Genomic DNA, 22,182 nt, shown 5'->3' with positions numbered 1-22,182 from the left:
GCAGGGTGGAGAGAAACCTGGCATCGGTATTATCCTTCTCTTAACGAAAGGCGCCAAAGGGCTTAACGTCCCAATCCGACGGATGGAATGTTGCGCTTGAAATGTCCTCCACAAAACAGTCAAGCAGGTGTTGGGCAATCTCTGAATATTCTCTGCCACTGCCAGGATTTGAACCCAAGCCCACAGGGTAGGAAGCCAATGCTCTAGCGACCACACCAACCCGATCCCCTTTTTTCGTCATTTTCGAGTGCTCACTCCAGAAATCACTCAGAAATGATGGTTGCACACGATTGTTTTTCCCGATGGCTCAAGTATTGAGGATTCCCATCACTTTTTTCATTACTCGGCACGTCATTTTGTCCGTTACTCTAATGGCATATCAGCCAATCCGAACGCATGGCCGTATCGAGCGATTACAGCGAAATGTATGACAATCATGGGAACAGCATAGGTAAACATGAACGACTAGCTGTGAGAATGCTGAAATGTGATGGACGGAGAGATGGAAAGAGTGACAGAAATAATGACTGTGTGATTAAAAAAAAGTTATGTCTCGAGCAAGGGCGTACCCAGGATAAAAACTAGAGGGGGGCAAGCTGAGGTAGTTTAAATTGTAACATAGACAAGTTTGAATGGAAACTAAAACTTCAAGAAAATTATTACGACGCCATATTTGTTTATAAAATTGTTTTCTCCAAAAATTATTTTTATTTTAATTACGTTATATACTAATATCAATTTTCTTGGATTTAAAGAAAACTTGCTCAACACTTTCGTTTTCAACTAAATTTACTTTTCCTTTAAGGGGGAGGCAGCTGCCCTCTCCTGTCCTTCCGCTGGGTATGCCCAGTGGCACCGATTCCATGGGGCTTGAGGGGGCCCAAGCCCTCTCAAAAATTCGTTATGGGTGTGAGGAAAAAATGTGTCAGGCTTGTCGATTTTCCCCTGAATGTCCAGATATCGAGATTCTAGTTATCAGGGTTCTAATGTTGATCATATGACTCTTCTAAAATGCTTAAAAAACTTAAAACTCACTACTTTAAAATTTCCCGGGGCAAGATCCCAGGTTTGGGACCCCCCCCCAATATTTTTTTGTAAGTCGGCATCCCTGGGTATGCCCATGGTCTCGAGCAATTAATTTTCCAGCCCCAAAAAGTGATTACTCCAGTGAGCTCTTAGAGGGACAAAACAAATGATTTTGTGATTCAGGCTTTGAATTATAGCCCATCTAATCCTTCTCTGCTGTCGGGTGTTCCATAGTATCCTTTCTTCTCCTATTCCACCACAATTCCGGTAGAGGAGGCTAACTTCCTTCACTGGGCCTTTTCCATGAGCCTACAATCACTTTCACCCTCTCATCTACACTCAATCATTCTTCTCACCACATCTCAATGCCCTTCCAACCGGAAAATTAACCAATAAAAAATAAAGATGCTATAGTAATAAAATAATGTACTTTAATTTTACAATTTTAAGTCCTCTATTCATGTTTGTACAAGTAAACTTATGAGAAAACATCACAAAAATAAATTAAATAGGAAAATGGTGACACATAAATATTTGATATTACACATCTTTAAACAACATATTAGCTTTACCAAGAATAGTCTACTTGCCCAACATCAAGTCAAAATATAATAAAGTCTTCGGGGTTTGCACATAGTATCACAACCCTTGAAAAACTTACTCTATGGTTGAAATAAAGTCACCTTTGTATCAATCGCACTAGCACAAATTTCAATACATGTACTACTTCTTATATTTGACAAATACCTGAAGTTCTGCCTACCTCATCAGTCCACCAAAATAACCTCTTTAAGTCATCTCTTGGCATTGACTGAGGAAACGATGAAATTCACTTCATATTCAATCTGACACAGGTATGAATTGAGAGAAAAAAATTCTAATTAGATCTCAGTAAATCATTATACGCACTTCACTCCCCTACTATGTACGTCCTTTTTCTAAACTTAAAAGGGGTGGAAGTGAGGATACAACAGTGAAGATTATTATACATATTTCACACTAGCAATGCAACAGCTCCCTCCATCACTTTTGCTGACAACTCTTTATCACACCTTTTAATACCAGGTACTCAGAGTTGAATGACTGAAAAAAGATTAAACCTTGTCTTCCACGGCTCAACTTAAAAAATACACAAAGAGCTCCTAATGTTTATGCAGCAGTTTCTCAACTGTCCCAGGCAAGTTCTTATGCTGTCTCCAAATAAGGTAAGTTCTCCAAAACCATCAATTAGTTCCAGGAACAGCAAAACAATTAAATTTCAGAAAGCCATTCCCACTCAGCCTCATGATCTATCAGGTTGCATGACCATAATGACTAATGTATATACATTCTAAGTGCATTGCTTGCATGCGAAAAGTTTCTCCTAAAGGAACCATGAAAAAAAAGGTTGGGCAAGCCTGACTCATTGATTCACGATAAATAAAGAAATGTACCTGAGATCATACAAGCAATACACATTGCACAAACACCCACAATACATCAAAATATTTATGAATGCCACAACCATAACTGACATTGAGTCCATGACATATTTCATAATTTTTTAATGTTAATCCCATAGTTACCAAAAAACACAAGCCTTAGCACAAGGGATCCCAAGTATGAGTGCCAAATCCATCTATAAGGTATATGTAGATAAGAAACTTAATAACAGTTAACTAAATCTGGCACTGAATTTCCAATATGGATAAGTAGTTTACCAACACAGCTTGAGACAGCACACGACAAAAAAAAAAACAAACATAAATGTTAGAACACTACAACAAGGGAATACTAATGCAGTTTAATATACCACAGTAATATAATCTACCTAGTTTGCCTAGAATGTTGAAACATGGATCTAAAAGCACCTGTAGATGGTCCATGAAACAGCCCTGATGGGCCAAAAATGTCAGCAGTCTTTTCAATACTTACTATGAATAAATCATGATAACTTCATGCAGGGCTATTTTGGATGACCAAAAAAGTATCAAACAAGCATCACTCCCCCTTCAGGATATTTTTTTTTTAATATAGTGAGGGATAACAGTAGCAAATGGCCCCCAAAGAAGCCACCACTTAGGACAAAAGGTCAGTAAATGTGAATTGTTAAAATATACATAAATATTGATAACATCATCCTATAGCCAAATCATACATTAATATGTACACAAAGTTTCAACCCTTTCCCTCCCATATGTAAGACTTAGTAAGGAATTTCCGCTGCATGAAAATACTATGCTCATTTAAAAGGTGAGATTTTCCATTAAACAGACGAGTGTGGACACCCTAATGGGATGGCCAAACACTACAGCAGCGATAGAAAATATGTATATACATCAGTAACTACTGATAAAATCCATGACAACTTCAGCTACTTTCACTAAATTCTTTTTTCAAGACATACACATCCCCACCATTGGTAAAACACAAGATGGTTGGCCACTTTGCTGGCATATATGTTAACATCTGATTTAGGGGGAAAATCATAAGACAACAGTACAAAAGTGTAAACAATAATTATAAAAACGAAGGACACAGTTGTAAAGATCTAAATTTTAAATGAGCTTTAAAATTACAAAAATAAAACTTTTGGGGACATCACCATTTATATCACGAAATCCTGTACGTGAGGCAAACTTTAAGCTAATTAATAGCAAACAGAAAGTATTCTTTCTCACTGTTCAATGCTATTCATGACATACACCATAAATGAACATCTCAGATCACTAAAAATATTTCAGCTTTAACTTAAGGTAATAGGCACCAATGAGACCAGTCACAGAATCTGCACATACAGAGTTTTAAGTTGACTGAATGCCCTTACTTAAATTTTTGTAAACCAGGCAAATATAACAGCATTAAATCCTCATTCATCTTTTCAAGGAGAATACTCCAGAATTTTTTCACGACTAGCATTCGAGACTCAGGGAGCACAATGCGATGATGGGGTTGAGAGGAATTATTTTACTTTGGCATAACCTAAAACATTGTACCAATATTAAATAATGATTATGTATATCCAATGATAAATCTCATTATATGGAGATATATTTTTTCACAGTGACAACAAACAACCATAAACTACCTCAATCAATATCCCCATTATCGCAATATTCAAAACAGGGGAGAACAAGCACAGCTGAACCATTTGTTCCTCGAGTTATTATCATTATTTTTGAAGTTACTTTTAAAACTAGTATAGAATGACAATCCATTAGTTATTCCAAATTTACATATTAGATAATCAGCAGATTAAATACAGAAAGCAACTATCGCAATAAACTTTGAATATGATGACAACAATAATGATTAGGGAAATTAAATGCCCAGAAAAACAGAGGGGGCCTTCTGCACCAGTGCCTAAACCATCAGCAAAAAGAAACAGTTTGAAATGGTGTTTTTTAAAGAAATCATACATAGCCATAAAACACATAACATGATGACTTGCTTCTTTGGTATCAAAATAAGTGCCCAAAAATTAGTCAACAGTCTTAAAGGATTTCACATCAAACACATTGTTATGCTAACAAAATTACTAGGTTTAACAGAAGCTTCCAAATGAAAGAATCAAATACAGATTTCCACAACTCACAATAAACAACCATTACATTTCAAAGTACTGTTAGGTTCTCATTTATACATCAAATCAGAAAGGATTAGTACAATTTTCTAGTTACTTCAATCACATTTTAAATGATAATGATAAAAGAGAAGGAAACAACATATTATTCAGGAAAAATATCACGACAAGGTGAACTACAGGTTTCAACAGAAAATACCCAAGAATAAATATTTATACATTAAGTATATGATGCCTGAATGATGTCAGGTAATCATCAAATGCAATTGAAAAGCTATACCTGTGGGCAACAGATCCAGTGATCCCATAAGCATTCTTGCCTAAGATTTTCGGTTGTTCATTGTCAATCGTGCAATCTCTCTTCCAAGTGTATCGATATTTTCCTGCAAAGAAAGGTAAATTTTATAGTATCTATTCATCCTACCAGTGGCACAGCGAGGGGGGGTTTAGAGGGATAAAACCCCCTCCATAACTCAAGAGAAATTTTTAAGTTTAATCCACTTTACTTAATTGGATTGATATTACTAATAGAATAGTGTAAGGATAAATAAAATATCCCTCAGAAAGCCATAAAACTCACCATTTTGAACCATTTAGGCACTTTAAAAATTTTCTGGGCAAGTGCCCCCACACTTACCACCAGACTCCTCTGTATTAGTTGCGCCTAAAACCCCCTTTTTCCCTTCATAAGCTTGTGCCTAAAAACCCCCATAGGCTTAATTCCTAGCTTAAGGGTATTTGGCTGGAATTGAGCTTTTGTTAAATGACCTAGTCTTCTTATATGTGAATTTAAACATATTTCTGTGACATAAAAATTTATTTTTGATAAGGATGGCCGGATCGGATACCTCAGATCCAAATATCTGTGGATATTGCCCTTCATCGGATACATCGGTTCCAAAGTCACAGAAGACATCGGATCTGGATCCGAAATTTTAAATAATAGCTTCACTGAATGCATAAGGGTGGAAAGACTTCCGGTTCTCTCTTCAAATGCGCCGTCGCATGTGATTCTTGACCTACTTATGAACCGTTTTGTTTGAGAGCTCTCGCAGAAGTTAAGTAGCAGAATTTCAGCCGTGGAAAATAAAAAAGGCAAAATACGGCTGGCACATAGTTTGACCTTAACACATTATGGTCCGCACACGTCTTTTTACGTGTTTCCGCCGCCAGCGCTTATGTGCCGATCACGCGTTTTTACGTTTTCATGCAGCGTAGTCTCCTGCTGACCTCTACGGATTTATTTGGAACTATTTCGACCTAGTTCTGGCAGTTCTGGTTTGTGCGTCTTTAGGTAGCTTTACTGTTTGTTTTTGTGAAAGATTTTCTTATTGACGTCTTTTTTATCGACATTATAATAGTTTGAACATATATTGAGGCCTATGGCATATAATATGACCGGCCCCAATGGCTAGTCTAGTTTAAAGGGTGCCGGACCAAGAGGTGTTAAGGGTAACGGTTTAGGTCCTGAGCATGTAAAGATGTTTTTGAAAAACAACTTGAAAGCCAATAAAAATTATTTTTAATTTATAAAAATAGTAAAATGTGTATGAAAATCTAAAAAGCATTCCTTTGATCATATGCACCCAAAATAAACTTGCATAATTACTTCGATTAATAGCAGGAATTTGAAAATGAATTTGGATCCGAAAATATCCGATCCGAAAGATCCGGCTCCGAAAATCAAGGATCCGAAAAAAATCCTGGATCCGTTCATTCCTAATTTTTGACATCTTTATTGATTTGTTTTGAGATATCAAATTCACATTATGCACTGAATGTGTCTATTCCGTGCCAATGTAGTACTAGTTGCCTTATTTTGAGGGAAACCATTTAAGGGTTTGACCCATTGATCTCAAAATTCTGCAAGTTATTAATCTCGCACCTACCAATTATTCTGGTGGGTATTCATTACCCCCACACACCCCAGTATTAGTTGCACCTAAACCCCCCAGCCTTAATTCCTAGATGCACCCCTGCATCTTACTACAGGGTAATTAGTGCATGAATTCAAATCTCTCTGTATATAAAAATGGTCTCTCCAAGTACATATGTATGTCAGAATAAATGACAGGGCCAATTAAGACGGATGATATTCTGGGGAAAGGTGTGGAGGGGCTGCCCTCTCTATAATTTCTGGAAATATTTTAAAGATGGTCATTTTTAAGGAGGCTTCCCAAATATCACTTTTATTTCACCAGTTTAATGACCAATGTTTTAAAAAAACTTATGAATATCTAAAAGCCACATGTCTACATATATCAGACCTCAGATGCAATGTCACTGAGAGGTATTACATACCACCATCACACCATCAAAAGTAATAAACCCCACAAAACAACAACTTAAATCAGTCCCTGATAAATCTACAAATAAGAGAGCTTAAAGCTCCATTCTGCACCTGGAATGACCTACGTTAACTCATTCCACAAAGCTTAATCGTCATCTCCACGACAAATGATTTCAAATTAAATGAACATCTTAAAAGTTAATAAAAAAATAGGTTCATAAAATTGAGACACTAACCTTCAGTGTGATATTCTTCAGTAATGTGTCCTCCAATACCGTTTGAAATTTTCTGTTGATTTCTAGAGACATTTCTAAAGTCATATTCTCATCAAGTGGTTTGGAACCATACACAGAAGCCATTATTCCACCATGCTTTGATAATTCGGCCTGAAATTGATATACAAATGTACAATGAAATAATGTAATGCACTGTTGTGATAAAAAAAATTATAATTCATCGATAAGCTGATATAGTTAAATAAGTCATCAATCCAATTGCACTATTCAACCTTCCAATAAAAAACCCAATTATTTACAAGCACACCACAACTGCTCTTCCTTATGATTCCTTTAAACAAAATAAATTATCGAACATATCAGTGGAAATTTAACACTAACATTACACCTTTAGCAAAATTCTGTTAGGATTTAAATTCACACTAAATAAAGGATAATGCCTCTTTGCAGTGGTGTCACTATAGGGGTGCAGATTTACACAGAAAATATAGCTAATTTGGGGATGGCTACAGGAGCCATTCACCACACCAAAAGAGTTCACACATGCACTTTGTCAACCCAAAATTAATTAAATAAGAACTTCATGCAAATCACTAACAGCCTAAGGGAGCTTTCACAGCTTGGCATGGCATTGATGCAGCAGCTGGTAAGCCAACCAGAGCCAGTCTTCGTGAATTGATGACGTCATTCTGCTAGCTCACAGTGCCATAGCAGAAAATCCGTTTGTATTGGATTTTCTCTGCAAGGAGGCGGCTATATGCTCGGGATTTCAACAAGGTGTTTGCATAATGAAAGTTTAAGCATACAAATATGTTGAAGTAGCCCAAGTGGGAGTTAAGTCACTATGTGCTGATTTCATTTGAAAGCATTGATATTTCAATTTTTTCCAGTAAAAGATCAATGTTAGCCCTATATTTAATAACAATCATAGAGGAGCGTTCACTAACATAAAAGCAGCCCTTCACCAGTATCACATTTTTGACACATTGCGTACCGGGGTAAGATAATGTTTAGAATATAACTTTACCCAATCAAATGTTATGATGCATCAATTCATTATGAATAACGAACAACAACTGAAAACGCTCTAACGATTACATATTGTACGCTTTAAAATTGTTTAGGTTGACACGCCTAAATGACGAGAATCTTCGTAATCCATCTGGAACGTTCGGGAAAAGAATGACGAGAATTCTCGCCATCCGTAAGCAACGTGTTAATACAGTCTGTAAGCTCAATTCTATTGACTATCGTTGATTAAATACTAATACACAATTTAAAAGGAATCCAATTTAACTGGAACATCAAACAACATGTTTTAAAATACTTTTTACTTAGTTTTCAAGTTTTTCGAGACACTTCTTATAGCAGTCGACCAAGTTATCTGGTCCATCCTTTTGGAATGGCATAAACAAATATGACACCCATTACAGCATGAGTGTTTAGGGAAGTTTGACAGCATGAAACATTTGTTCTCATAATTTTCCCCAAACAAGATCCTCATTCATTACAGAAGCGCGACAACTCCTAGCCTTATCATTAAGATTTATTTCTCAGTCATTGAATTTCTTCCCCACTTCATCACTTATGGCATTTTCACAATGAGCTTCGAAAAAATTCGATGAAGAAATTCGACCAGCTTTATGTTCCTTGAGTTCAAAAACCGAATCAGCGAACGAATATTGTAGTCAGAAGGTTCACCAACTGTCTCAAAAACTTCAAATGCACATAAATAAGGAAACACATATATCAAAGAAAGCAACCTAACTGGAGTCCATGGTAGCCAATGAACCATGAAAACAAGTGTGAATACGTGGAGCACAAAGGAGCAGTGCTGCCGTGGCGCAAGAACAAAATCGTACTTACTTCCTGGGTACACTTCTCAATATGTGATTGTTATGATTCTTTCCATTGCAAACGAAGTTTCATGGCTCTGGGTTAAAAAATCATTATGGAAATGTTTTTACCACATCTACTGACTCAAGTAATTTCTCTCACTTTAAAGACTCATTTGAACAATTCCTTACTGATTGACCTAACTTTGGTGCTTTTTTTACTCCCCCAGAAAACTGAGTGGTGACACTAGTAATGAAGTGGTAACTACACAATTTACTCTACAGGGTGGCACCAACCCTAACGACACCACTGCCTCTATATCCAAAACACTACAGCAATTCTACCATCAGCACTAATTAAATAGCTAAGCTAAAAGTTTTCACATATCAAGTTATAGGATGCAAATCATATCATACCTTTATCTTTTTCCTTCCACGTATATTAGCAAGCTAAAGAATAAATATAAAGCAAAATTTAAATAACAATGTTAAAATTATTTAGAAGGGCATAGAGGTATGTAAGTTGTTTCAAATGAAAACTCAAACAAAATATTGCTATGAAAACAGAATACATAAGAGATTATTTCTACAAAATTACTACGTAGTACATAGTAGAATTTATCACCAGCCATTCCATGTAATTTAACAAGTTTCTATGACAGCAATATCAACGAAAACTTGCATGAACAGAAAATATTTTAAGGCTAGAACTTAACTGGCTAAGAGTCAAGGATTAATAGATAGATTCTATAGGGCCTATTTCCCATATTAATAGCTACAAACATTTACATTGCATTATTAGGTTCAACCACACCATTTTATTTTAGCGTTAAAGAAAGACAGAGGAAATACAAATACATGGCAGACATACAAAGCTGCAACTTCGATTATTTAATTGGTCATGAGCAAGGTTGATTATGACTAAAAATTATGTACATTCCCACCAAAATATACACCATCACCATAATTGCACAAATCAAAGTTGATTTTTTTCCATACCTAGAATTTTGGAGGAAAATGAGTTATCTTATGAATGGATGCAAAGTTTCAGCAATAAGAATATTTATTAATTAAGTTAATCCACTAGTTGATTTGACTGAATGCATTCAATGGCAGGACATCCAAATGCCAACTAGAGACAAAAGGAAAATATCTCTGAAAGGGGTTTTTCAATTGCCCTAGGCATTCCTCAATGGGGAAGAGAACGACAGATTGGACTGGGCTAAGTGAGACTCTTAGCCAAGTCCATGGTGTGTTAATACCTGTTCTCCTCCTTAATTTGATCGCTAAATACAATTTCATTCAAAATGACAATAGGGTGGTTTCCTATTATTTTTTTATTGCCTATATCGGAAGATAATTACTGCTGGAGTACGTATTTCACGCTTTTATATTTTTAAATGACTATATCTAGTTTTCGCGATTAAATGAAAAGTGAAAATTTTCAAGCGCGCGAAAACGCGACGGATAAAGAAATCTCTCCGTGTGACGTATTTCTGGTTCCCCCTCCCGCCTTGTGAGGTGACCTTGATCGAGGCTCTGAGCACTGATAGGACGCAGGATGCTAGAGGGTAGCTGAGTACCTTGCTGTCTGGTAGCGCTTGGCTTAAAAAAGGTTTATTAATACCTTATCAAACGAAGAAAACTTTCCGACCTTAGCCAGTTTTAATAGGTATTTATTAAGACATGTTTCCCTGAGCTCTGCGCCTCATGCATGCATTGGTAATCTCAGACGATGTATAACTCCTATCTTCTCCTATAGAAACTAGGTCCCTGTGACATCACGTGGAGTGGCGTCGCATGGGTGCCAATCTGGCCCTTTTCAAATGAGGATAAAAATGGACCATTGCCATTCGTCTAAACCGGTATTTCTAAAACGAAATAATTTGTATATTATGAATACAGTAATTGTGGGTAACAAATCGCGATCAATGCCTTTCGGTTTCTTTGATGAAGGAAACTACCCTATTTTCACTCCTGTGAACCCAGGAAAATCAAAGACATTCATGAGAAACAAGAACCTTATCCTGGGGTCATTCAATAAGTCTTTAGAAAAAGGTATAAAAACAAAATATATTGGGTCAATTTTTTTATATTTCTCATTATAGCCTCCTTTTAGCTCTATAAATTTATGCAAGCATTTTTCCAAGCATTTTAAGCTGTCCAAAAAAATAGAATTTCGAGATATCCTCAAAATCGGCATTAGTCTGAGTGATGACCCTCTCCTTAGATGTAAAACTTTGTCCTTCAAGCCATTTCTTCAAGTTTTGAAATAAGAAGAAGTCACTGGAAGCCAAATATGATGAATATGGAGGATTCTGTAATAATTGAAATTTTAATTCCGTGATTTTGGCTACTGCAACTGAACGGGTGTGCAACCATGCATCGTCTAGTTAAAAGAAGAACATTTTCTGATTCAAATAAGGATGCTTTTCTTGATTTCTATCAGCAACCTGTCCACTAACGATGCATAATACTCTACTGTAGGGGTCTCCAATTTACTAGGCCATGAGGGCCACATTCCAAGTTCCAAATCGCCCCGTGGGCTGGATAGCAAATTTGCCGATGACTGAAGTATTCGATACCAACGTCTACTGAAGAATACGGTGGCGTATTTCTTATTTACGAACAGTTGAAGGCGACTTTGATGTGCAGTACAGTGTTGCAATGCTCCTAGCGGCGTCTCACAGAGTTAAACGAGTGAGAATCGCGCATTACTTGAAAGCCCTTGCGGGCCGAATTTTGGAGACCCCTGCTCTACTGTTATCGCTTTTCCCTTTTTCTAGCAATTGATGAGAATTATTCCGCATGAATCCCAAAATATTGTTGCTATGACCTGACCGGCCCATTTCAACATCTTCACCTGCTTTGAAGTCCATTCATCTTTAAAATTCCATTGTCTTTACTGTGTTTTGTCTCTGTAGTGCATTGATGAATCATTATTTCATCCAAAATTATGTATCGACACGGAAAATCCCCAGGATTGCGAATGAAAAGCACCAAAACAGTCTCTGAGTTCACCACACTATTGCGTTTATTCTCCATTGTGAGCAAATGCGGCAGCGATCGTGACGAGATTTTTTTCACACCCAAATTTTCGTGCAAAATTAAAGCAATTGTACATTGCAATATGCTATGGCCTTAACTATATTGCCCACTTTGATTACTCTATCACTCAAAACCATACCATGGAATTTGTCAATAGTTTTGAAGTTTGACACTTCCACAGGGCATCCAGAACAATGTTCATTTTTATGGATATGAGGCCTAGTTATACATATATGTATTGTCAATTTATGTGAGCTATAACTTCATTTTCTTTTTTGACGTACCTAATACCCTTGCTAAGTGATTGTACCCTATGTAGTGTCAACATATTGGGCAAATAAATATATTATATTGAAAAATTGGTTTTGGAGATATTTTCCAACAATTTTTTAACTCTAATTAGGATTTTTGCATTCAGAGATACACAGAAATTTTAAGGTTCTAGGAATATTTAGGAATAAGAACTTCAAGGTTCTCCCAAGTCTACCACAGGTTCTCAACTAAATTTAGCATTGATCATATATTCAGGTAATCCTCATTCAACTAAAGATCACGACAAACGAGTTTCCCCAAAAGGAATTTCCATCCTTGATGCACACTTGCAAATGGCTCTGGAAAGTTTTACTGATGAATAGTCTGTTCATTCCCTACATCATTTATACAGCAAGCAAAAACAAATTTTATGTACAGCTTAAATAATAAAGGGAATAATGTGCTGTATGCCTGAACATGCTCCCTAGTGGCATAGTAGTCCTCTAAAGCCACCAAAATTCACACAGTACAAAGATATCTTGATGGCTAAATTAGGTGGGTAGAGCATCTTAAGATAACCAGCTTAATGCAATCTTACCTTGTTCATTTCCATGGAATTGGATGATAGAGCACCAGATTCTTCCCTCATTATATACATTTGTATGATACGAGACTTTTTCTGTATCTCTTCTAATAACTGTTCCACATGGTCAGACAAAAAGTCAAGCTTTTCTGTCTTTCTTGCATTGTTACGTTGAAGCTCAACTAGTCTTTCTATTAATACTTGGCGGCTCGGCTCCATGGAATTCCCTCTCCCCTGTAAATAATAATGAGGGTATTACAAAAAGTGTCCAACAAAAAATACCTCTAAGATGACAGAATATCCACCATCAATCAGTACCACATGACCAGGCAGGTAGCCAGAAATTTTCTTCAGAGGTAGTTAAGGTGGTATGAAGGTTGCCCATATAGATATTTTGACGACTATTTGCACACATCAGGCATCAGAGCCTCTCAAGGGGAACACATATAAGGAATACATAATTGTGGCATAGCCCTGAAGAAATTAGGATTTGTCAAGCATATTGAGGGAAGATTTTCAGATAAGAAAGTAAAAGAAAGGTGCTATTTCGCATTCGTCCGACCATACCTTGAATATGTAGCGAGCGTATGGGAACCGGTGCAGAAAGACTTGATCCGCGAACTGAATAAAATACAAAGGAAGACTACACGGATCATCAAAAACTGCTACGGGCATACATACAGCATTACCCAGATGTTAAGTGAATTAGGCTGGGAACCAATGGAGACTCGGAGGTTGCACACTAGGCTTAAGATTCCTTGAAAAATTGAGAATAGATATCTAAAAGAGCGACACAAAGAACATTATATTAGAGTCCTACTACATTTCCAGGTCCAACAGATGCAATAAATTGTGGGTGATATTTTGCCATAGGGATAGATATGGGAATTCCTTTTTTCCCCGAACCATAAAGGACTTGAATAAATGCTAATTGTAATTTCATTAAAGCATTTCCTTTTTATGCGTAAACGGCTGGTGTCCTAACACCCCCTGCCACACGCCGTTTTTAGGCAGCTTGCTGTGAGGTATGTACAGAAGAACCTCCACTATAAGACCTTCAATTATACGATGACCTCACTCATACACCGTTTGTTTTTTGGTCCCGTGAACAACCCCATATGGACCCATGAAATTCCAACCACGGTTATGAAACTTTTCATTTATAGGACAACCTTGGCTACGAAACGTATTTTTCCAGTCCCTTTACTTAAATACCTGAACTGTTCTTTGAGAAGATTGCGGCACACACGCTAATTTTAGTCACACGAGCAGGCATGCTGTGCATGCATTACACAGGGATACTAATTTATAATACTAAGTTTTCAATAATTAGCGATGCTATATAATAGATATTAATCGTAATTATAGTAGATGATCGTTTATCTGGAACATTGAACTGCGGAATATTTATCTCTAATGGATGATTTTCAAGAATTTTGCTGTTTTGAAGTCTCCAAAATGGCTTTCCATGTCTGCGGCAATAATGCCAGGGATGGCATCATTAGATCCACTTTGATTTCAAGGCGATCTCTACCAAAATTTCAATCAAAATCTCAATTTTTCACTATATTTCCGGACAGTGACGATTCAGATGAAAAAAAATAGTCTGAATAACATTGGTTGGCTGGTTGGTTAGATGAGACGAAGGAGCCCACGTTGCAGCCATCTTCACGTGGTGGGCTCTGGGTCGCTTGGCTAGCTTCTCTGGATAAATGAGCGAAGAGCTGCACATTTGCTAGTACATAAATCCCTTTCTGACCACAAGGGAGGTAAATCTGATCCTTGAGGGACATAAAACCATCTTAGTGAACCCCAAACGATAATTTCCATCTTCAGTGAAACATATCTTCTTACACGAAAATAAGGTCAATATAGTCAGAGATGGCATGAAAGAGCATACTCTCATCTTAGTAACTACCCTTGGCAATTTCAGACATGATTTCCACGTTTTTGACTGAAAAAAATCTCTATTTAGCATCATTTATCGCATGCATGGCGTAAAATGAGGCGGCGTGTTGAGGGTTGCCCACCCCACAAAACTTCTTTAAAAAACTATAAAAGGTCATTTTCTCAATAGTTAAAAGCAATATAGCTAACGTATTTGGTCTAAAAATACTAAAGTCCAAAGTTATACCCCATTGCAACAAATGAGTGCTCGCACAAACCAAATTTAAACTACATTTTTAACGTTTTTCGTCACAAAATTCAAAATTTTAAGACAAAATGGCGGACAGAAGATATTAACCAATTTTGAAAGAAAATCATATCTGTAATACCCACCCAGGTACGCAACTTTGCCGGATAATACGATTCACTCCTAAAAAAGTGGCAAAACGAGGCACCCTAAGGAACACCATGCACTGACAAGAGGAGCTTTCCATTGTGAGAGGAGCTTTCTTCCTGAGCCCATATGGGCACACCAGGCATTCAAAAGTTAAGTGAACAAAGCTGAGACGAGAGACATGACTCACCTGTCTTTGCTGTTCCCTGTCATGATGCACGGACATTGACTCGTGTGGGTTGCGAGCTTCAAGGGATGACTGGGAGCTTGTTCGTGAGGATGGTACCAGGGCATTGCTCTCGGTTGGAGAGGAAGGCTGGGTGAAATTGTTGTTACCACAAGCACTGCCTCCCTCAGCTCCTCCCTGTCCACCAGCGGCCGCAGCATTTGCCATCTCCAGACGACGATGACACTGCTGAAGCTCCTTGGTTAGCTCCTGAGCAACAGAGGAAAGAATCCAACTTAGCAATCAGAACATATATAGAAATGATAATACATATTAATAATTCAATTCCTCGTATTAAAACAAAATATATTTCACAAAATGAGCACTGATAAAAGGATAAATTAGACAACCATTTTCTTTGACTGCCAGGTCATTAGAAAAGAAAATATACTGAAACTAAAATGAAAATTACCATAATGCATATATATCCTTGCATGACTGTCAAACATTGGTCACTCACTCAGTGATCCAACCCGGAGATTAGTAAAGAAAGGTGAAGGCAGAGCTCACCCAAGCCTAAGCCAAAGATGACAAAGAAGAAAAGATCAAAAAGATTCTAAATCTTTTAGAATCTTTTCGAACTTGTCTTTTGATCTTCAAAATATTTTAAATCTAAAGATTCTAAAAAATAATAAAGATCTTCAATCCCAACTTGTTTACCTTCACCGTCATGGCCTGCCTGCGACGTAGCACATTCAGATCTCCCTTGGCATCTTCCAGATCACGCTCGAGCTGCTCCACCCGCTTGGTCTTCTCCGCCAAGTGGCGAGCGAGCAGCTTGCTCTCCTCCTCCCTCTCCTGGTGCTCTGCTTCCAGGCTCTTCTTAACATTCTTCAGCTCTTGTTCGAGTTCCGAAAGCTGCTTCCTCAAGGGCTCCTGCTCACTTTCCAATTGCTGGGCCTGTTTGACGAATGAATAAAGAATTCAGTAACAACATAACCAAATGTACTTTACATGAAACATCAACCGACCACATCTCCATTACACAGGAAAGGGGGTTGGAAAATACCTCCCCTATCAACATTGATGCCTCACCCCTTCTTCCCAAAAATCCTAGTTTTGACTCGCAATTCAGCATGAAAAATATATTACGAACCTCATATAATGCATTCAGTTAGTGACTAACTCATCCCTTCATCTAAAACAACCTATATTTAAAAAATTCCCTACAAAATAAATTTGATCGGACATGAAACATAGTGACTTAGTTTAAAGATGATAAATCACTCCCTCTTGATAATTAAATTCTGTATTTTATGGTGAGGCATAACTCACTTGATACTAAGTTATCATCTTGAAACTGTCAGGCTACATAGAGTAGATCCCTTTCAATATTTGCCTATATCTCAGATTTATTTTAAATATGTAGATGAGAAAATATCAACACAAATTTTTTTAATGGAGATACTGGCAAATGCAGACAAGGTTCAACTTTACATACCCTGGTTTCATGACAAAAGCATAAGTTTTATACTAGTACTAAATAACTAAAAAAGACTTGTTGTTCAGAAGGGTCCCTTATAATAGCTTTCTGTATACCTAGTTTTTATGCAGGATTGTGAATTCACAGGATGAGCTAAGTGTTTATGTGCATTGAAGATTCGACTCACAAATGTAGCAGCTGCTGTCCACTGTAATTAGAAAGTTTTTTTGATGGGATGAGAATTTCTGACTATGGATTACATAAAACTTTTTTTATGATAATGGAATTAATGAGATGGTGTATTCCAAATCCATTAAAGGCAACAATGTGGGTTTTAGCATACTTTTTATGAAAAGTTGTGGAAATTAAAATTGTGGAAATGAATTAAATCCTCATTGAAAATACCAAGTTTATAGTTTCCTATAAATATTTTGTAGAACCAAAAAGGTGCATCCTATAATTACAGTACAGTGGAACCTCGATTTGTCGTTTTTCAGGGGGATGGATGAAAAAAACGATGAATGCTGGAAAACGATCGATGCGGAAATGTTTGTCCGGGTTGCCTATGTCCCAGGAAACGCTGGATTTTTGCGAATTATGATATTCATTAATCGATTCAAACAAGATTTTATCTGATTACGGGAATATTATTACTTTATCGAAACACTTAGGTCATATTGTTGATTCGACTTATCTCTCTTTCAAATATCCTAAAGGAAAAAGCCGCCTTGCTAAAAAATGTTTGCACTCCACTCGGAATTTTCACTGCTATGATGCATTTCTGTCTGATGTAAAAATTCTTAACCATCAAATCCCATTTCAAGTACAAGTATTTACGAGAGAAATGTGTGTGTTATGCCTCAAACAACTGATTTCGCCGTCGCAGTGATTGGTTATGAGATGGATCAAGAAGGCCAAAAATAGTTTATTATTTGAAATGTTCCTTTCTAGCAATTAAATTTTTAATATGATTGAGGCAATGTGGCGTTAATCGTCAGCGGCACGCCCACCTGATCCTCGGCTTCATCCCACTTCTTGTTTTCACCAGGGATCTCGCTCTACCCCCACCCCTGCCATCACGTGCTACCGGACATACCGAGGCGTTCTGCAATATTCACGTATTTCTAGCCCGGATTCTTTTCTTCATCATCAATTATTTTCAGTCCATCTTTTAAAGTTATCACTTGTGTCTTCGGAAGAGCCATGGTCCGAAGATGAATAAGAATAAAACTAATAAAAATGAAACCGGACTCCATTGAACCCACACGGAAAACACTAGCTAGTTTTAAGTCAACCCACCCCGGAAAGTACGGAACCACTCGTACGAGGTGAAGTTCGGCACTAATGCTATCGCGTACGGCGTAAGCAGAGCTTACTGGAGAGGGTGAAGCATGACCATATGACTGCGCAATGAAATTTTTTATCCTATAGAGAAGGCAACTTACCCACTCATTTCTAACATTAAGTAGCGTAGCTCTAGATGAGCAGATGAATTCAGATTGCTAGTAGAGAGAAACAAAATATCCTGAGAAGACATCGCTTCGTTAGCAACTCAGACAAGTGAGACTTGTGGCATAACTCATAAATTGTAGCCAGACAAGAAAAAAAATCACATCAACTGCCATGAAGCTCACTCAGCTGCGAGGATATCGATATTCGCCAGAAATCACCATCGTATCATTCCAACTATTTCCTTGCTTAAAATGCTTAAATAACGTTAGAAATACGTCGTGTTTGGTATCATTCTTTACTGAATTACGTGCACATCACTAATATCTCAATCTAATAAAAGTACAATACCAAATACCGAAATTCATTTTTAGACACCTTTTGGGCTAATTGGTGATTCATGCAGCAGCTGACCTCCAGAAGTGGGGATCTTTGAAGTGAGTCGGCTAAAAAAAAGTCAGCGGTCGAGAAAGGGGGAGGCGTGAAAAAGGTTTCTTCTGCTCTCGAGTAACTTGATATTTTCTTTCGAAGCTAAGGTCGTCGTAATACGATCCCTGCTCGAGCTGGGACCTTTTGTTTATTTCGGAGAAGTGGAAAGCTTCAACCGGGGGGAGGCGAGTGCTGAATGGAGGGGGATACCGGATCTTGTGAAATGCGCTAATGTAACTATCCCACGGCACTCTGCTTCTCCCTATCGCATTTCAATCTCCTGGGGAAGATTCAAACTATGTGTCTGTCATTATTAGCCATAAATAACACGTTGTAAACACTTCGTCTCATTTTTATCAAAAGATGAATGCGGGAAAATTATTCGATGGGACCGCGATCTTCAAACAATCAATACGGGAAAATGATACTTCAGGGAACGATAGATGCGGGAAAAAATTACATTGTCTTTATGGAACTTAATTTGGGACCAGGAGCGGCAAACGATGAATGCGGGAACGATAAATCGGGGTTCCACTGTATTTGCATTTGCATATTTTTTTGCTTTCAAAAACTGGTTTTCATCTTCTCCCCACGTGCATCTATAATTAAAAATTTTCAAATAGAACTACATGAGAGTTTCTTTTCTCTCGTAAGACGTACTCCACCCTGTGACAGTGGAGAGGGTTCTCTTCCAAGTATGGGTGCCAGCAGCAGAATTTTCTTTGTGAATGACAGGAGTCATATTTTGTTTATTCTTTTTATCTTACAAAGTGTTGTAAGTTATTAATGTTGTCGGAGAGTGTGGCCCATATGTGTGTGATAAGCTAGAGGAAACTACCTGAATGAAGGCAAAATTTTGGAATGGTGAAAATCTTTGTAATCTCAGAATGACTGTGAAGTATCATTAAATCTTTATGGAAATTAATCGTGTGTCTGTTCAAATCCATCTTGCCAAAAGAGACTGTGCCGTACTTTCACTTGGTGGTGCATCCTATGTATGCACCTGGCGCCCTATAAAAAAAAACTGTCTCTCAACCAAGGTTTTGGGGAACCACCCCCATCTCTACCATCGGTGGTGCGTTCTCCGGGGATGAGCAATGCCTGGGCAACAGACCGTTTAAGTTTGTAACTTGTGTTTCATACAATGTGGGAATGTGTCATAGTGGCTAAAAATACTAACCTTTGCTTCAGTTGCAGAAAACTCAGACTGAAGCCAAACATTCTTGTCAGTGAGCCTTTGAGTAAATGCCAAAAGCTCAGCCTCCCTCTCCCTGCATGCAGCCATTTCCTGCTGCAATTCTGCATTACTCTGTCGCAAACGCTCCACCTCTCCTTGCACGGCCAACACCCTCTCCTGCTCACTAAGCATTCATGAAATGCAAGAAAATGCTAAATCAAGAATAAATACATACATATATATATATATCATAAAAAACCCTAGGATGGGCAGTAACAGAACACACAATAAAGAATAGAAACTCAAACTCACTAAATAACTAAATTTTCGGTGGCATTACCACCTTCCTCGGAGTTAGGTAGAAGACTGTAGGTAGAGGGTAAAGGATAGCTGAGGGAAGGGGAAATAGAGGGGAGGTAGGGTCCAAAGAGGGGGGGAAAGAAGTGGGTTGAGGCAATTAAGGGATTAGCGGTGGATGTTTAAGCCGGGAGGAAGAAATGCTTTGAATAGCCAAATGTAACTTAATTCAATAGAATTAAGTTTGAGTGGGTGGTCTGTGGGGGGAAGGGAGGCTAAAACTGAAACATTGTAGCAATCATTGAATTAACGCTGATGAGTGGCCGCATGTTTCGCCACCGGGAAGGACGCAAAGTCAGAGGAAGTGCATGATGCTCTGTGGTTATTGATTCTAAGGTTAAGGGGAGTTGAGGATATGCCTATATAAAAGGAGGGTCAGTGCTTGCATTGAATTAGGTAAACTACATTTTTTGAAGTACAGGAGGCCGCAGGAGGTGGTGGTAGGTAGGAGACGAGATGACTGGGGATAGAAGGAGGGGTAAAAATTGGGCAGGTCTTACATCTAGGACGACTGCAGGGCGAAGGTGTGCTAATGGGAGTAGTGGGTGACTTCTGTAAGGGGTTAGTTGAGCGGAATAAATTTAAAAGGTTTGCAGGTCGTCTGAATGTGACAGTAGGGGGTTTGGCAAAAAGATAGGCTGTCGCCTTTTTGTTTTTTAGAATAGGGAAGAGGTCTTTAAGGATAGATTGCAGGGATTGTATTCCAGGAAAGTAAGTGGTGCAGAGGGAAAGGTCTCGTGGTTTGTTTCTATTGCACGGTTCTGGGGGGCATTTGTGTTTAAGAATTTTTTTACGTAGGAGGGACTCTGGGTAGCCTCTCTGGAGGAGGGAACGGTGAAGGTTGTGAAGAAAATTATTTAAGGCATCAGGATTATTACAGATACGGTGGCCTCGAATGGAAAGGGAATAGGGAAGGGAGCGTTTAGTGTGGGAAGGATGACAACTGCTGAAATGAAGGTACTGCTGCTTATTCGTGGGTTTTACATGGACAGAGGTGAGAAATTTGTTGTTGACAAGAGAGATATTGACATCAAGGAAGGTAATCTGGGAATTAGAAATGGTTGAGGTGAAAGAAAGAGAGGATGAGGAATTGAGAGTAGCAATAAAATTTTCGAGGGAATCATTACCATGGGCCATAGGAGGAATATGTCATCAATAAATCTGAGCCAAAGGAGGGGTTTCAATGGATATTGGGAAAGGAAAATTTGTTCAAAGTGGCCTAGGTAGAGGTTTGCGTAGGAGGGACTGAATCTACTACCCATTGAGCAACCTTTGATCTGTAAATAATGCTTATTATTAAATGAGAACGAATTGTGCGTTAGGACGATATTAGTTAGGTCTAAGAGGAAGTCGGTGCTAGGGGTATGAGGAGTTGGGCGTTGGGAAAAGTGAAATTAATCACCAAGTACAATTAAAGTTCGCACCCAAATTTACATTCGTCGGGATGGACTATCATTTACCTCCCCAGTCAAGAAATCATTGAAATTGTGTCATATTTACGTGTTCACCACCGAACTTTATTTTGTTCATATCATTTGTTACATTGATTTTCATCTCGAAACCAAGTTATATTGTTGTTTTTTTTTATTTATTTATCATTGATGTTTCATAAGTGGCTTTCACCAATTCATATTTCATTAGCGTATAAGAGGGTTCCTTTTTGTTTTTGTCATATGCAACATTACTTGTGTGAATTATATTTTGTTTAATTGAAAGTGTTTGAGTGAGTGTTTTGTTCTGATTTCCTTCACGGGTCACCTCAAGGAAAATATCCCTCGCCCTTCCTTTCGCCCCGTCCGTTTTCCTTCCGTAAATGCGTGTTGGACGAGTGCATCAGCGCCCGAACGTCACCCATCAGTTTGAATCGGGAACCCCCCACCCGCAATCATCTTCACAGAAGGGGAATATTTTTCTTATTTATGTGAATTACGAGAAGTGAGTGGCATAGTTTTGTCCCGTAGGTCCCATGCGGGAGGGATCTTCGCGGATTTGTATATTTCTTTTTATT

At 38.0% G+C, this 22,182-nt stretch overlaps 1 protein-coding gene across 3 annotated transcripts in view; it reads right to left on the bottom strand.

The window, feature by feature from the left end:
- The window catches only part of LOC124156393 (coiled-coil domain-containing protein 186-like), a 45,011-nt gene that overhangs the window by 4,589 nt on the left and 18,240 nt on the right, over nt 1–22,182 (bottom strand). The window contains exons 8-15 of one of the 3 annotated variants that reach the window (XM_046530928.1): nt 19,821–20,001; nt 16,000–16,239; nt 15,304–15,549; nt 12,848–13,066; nt 9,367–9,399; nt 7,115–7,264; nt 4,869–4,971; nt 1,441–1,871 (exon numbers count right to left, since the gene is read on the bottom strand). In XM_046530928.1, the coding sequence (XP_046386884.1) occupies nt 4,909–4,971; nt 7,115–7,264; nt 9,367–9,399; nt 12,848–13,066; nt 15,304–15,549; nt 16,000–16,239; nt 19,821–20,001 (1,132 nt within the window). In that variant the 3' untranslated portion in view covers nt 1,441–1,871; nt 4,869–4,908. Of the gene's footprint in view, nt 1–1,440; nt 1,872–4,868; nt 4,972–7,114; nt 7,265–9,366; nt 9,400–12,847; nt 13,067–15,303; nt 15,550–15,999; nt 16,240–19,820; nt 20,002–22,182 lie in introns of those variants that run through there. The other 2 variants (XM_046530929.1, XM_046530930.1) reach the window with 2 other exon arrangements.

The sequence above is a fragment of the Ischnura elegans genome, chromosome 3 (genome assembly GCF_921293095.1).
Source record: "Ischnura elegans chromosome 3, ioIscEleg1.1, whole genome shotgun sequence".
Lineage (NCBI taxonomy): Eukaryota > Metazoa > Arthropoda > Insecta > Odonata > Coenagrionidae > Ischnura > Ischnura elegans.
The sequence above is the reverse complement of the archived record's forward strand: the minus strand, read 5'-3'. Positions and strand labels throughout refer to the sequence as shown.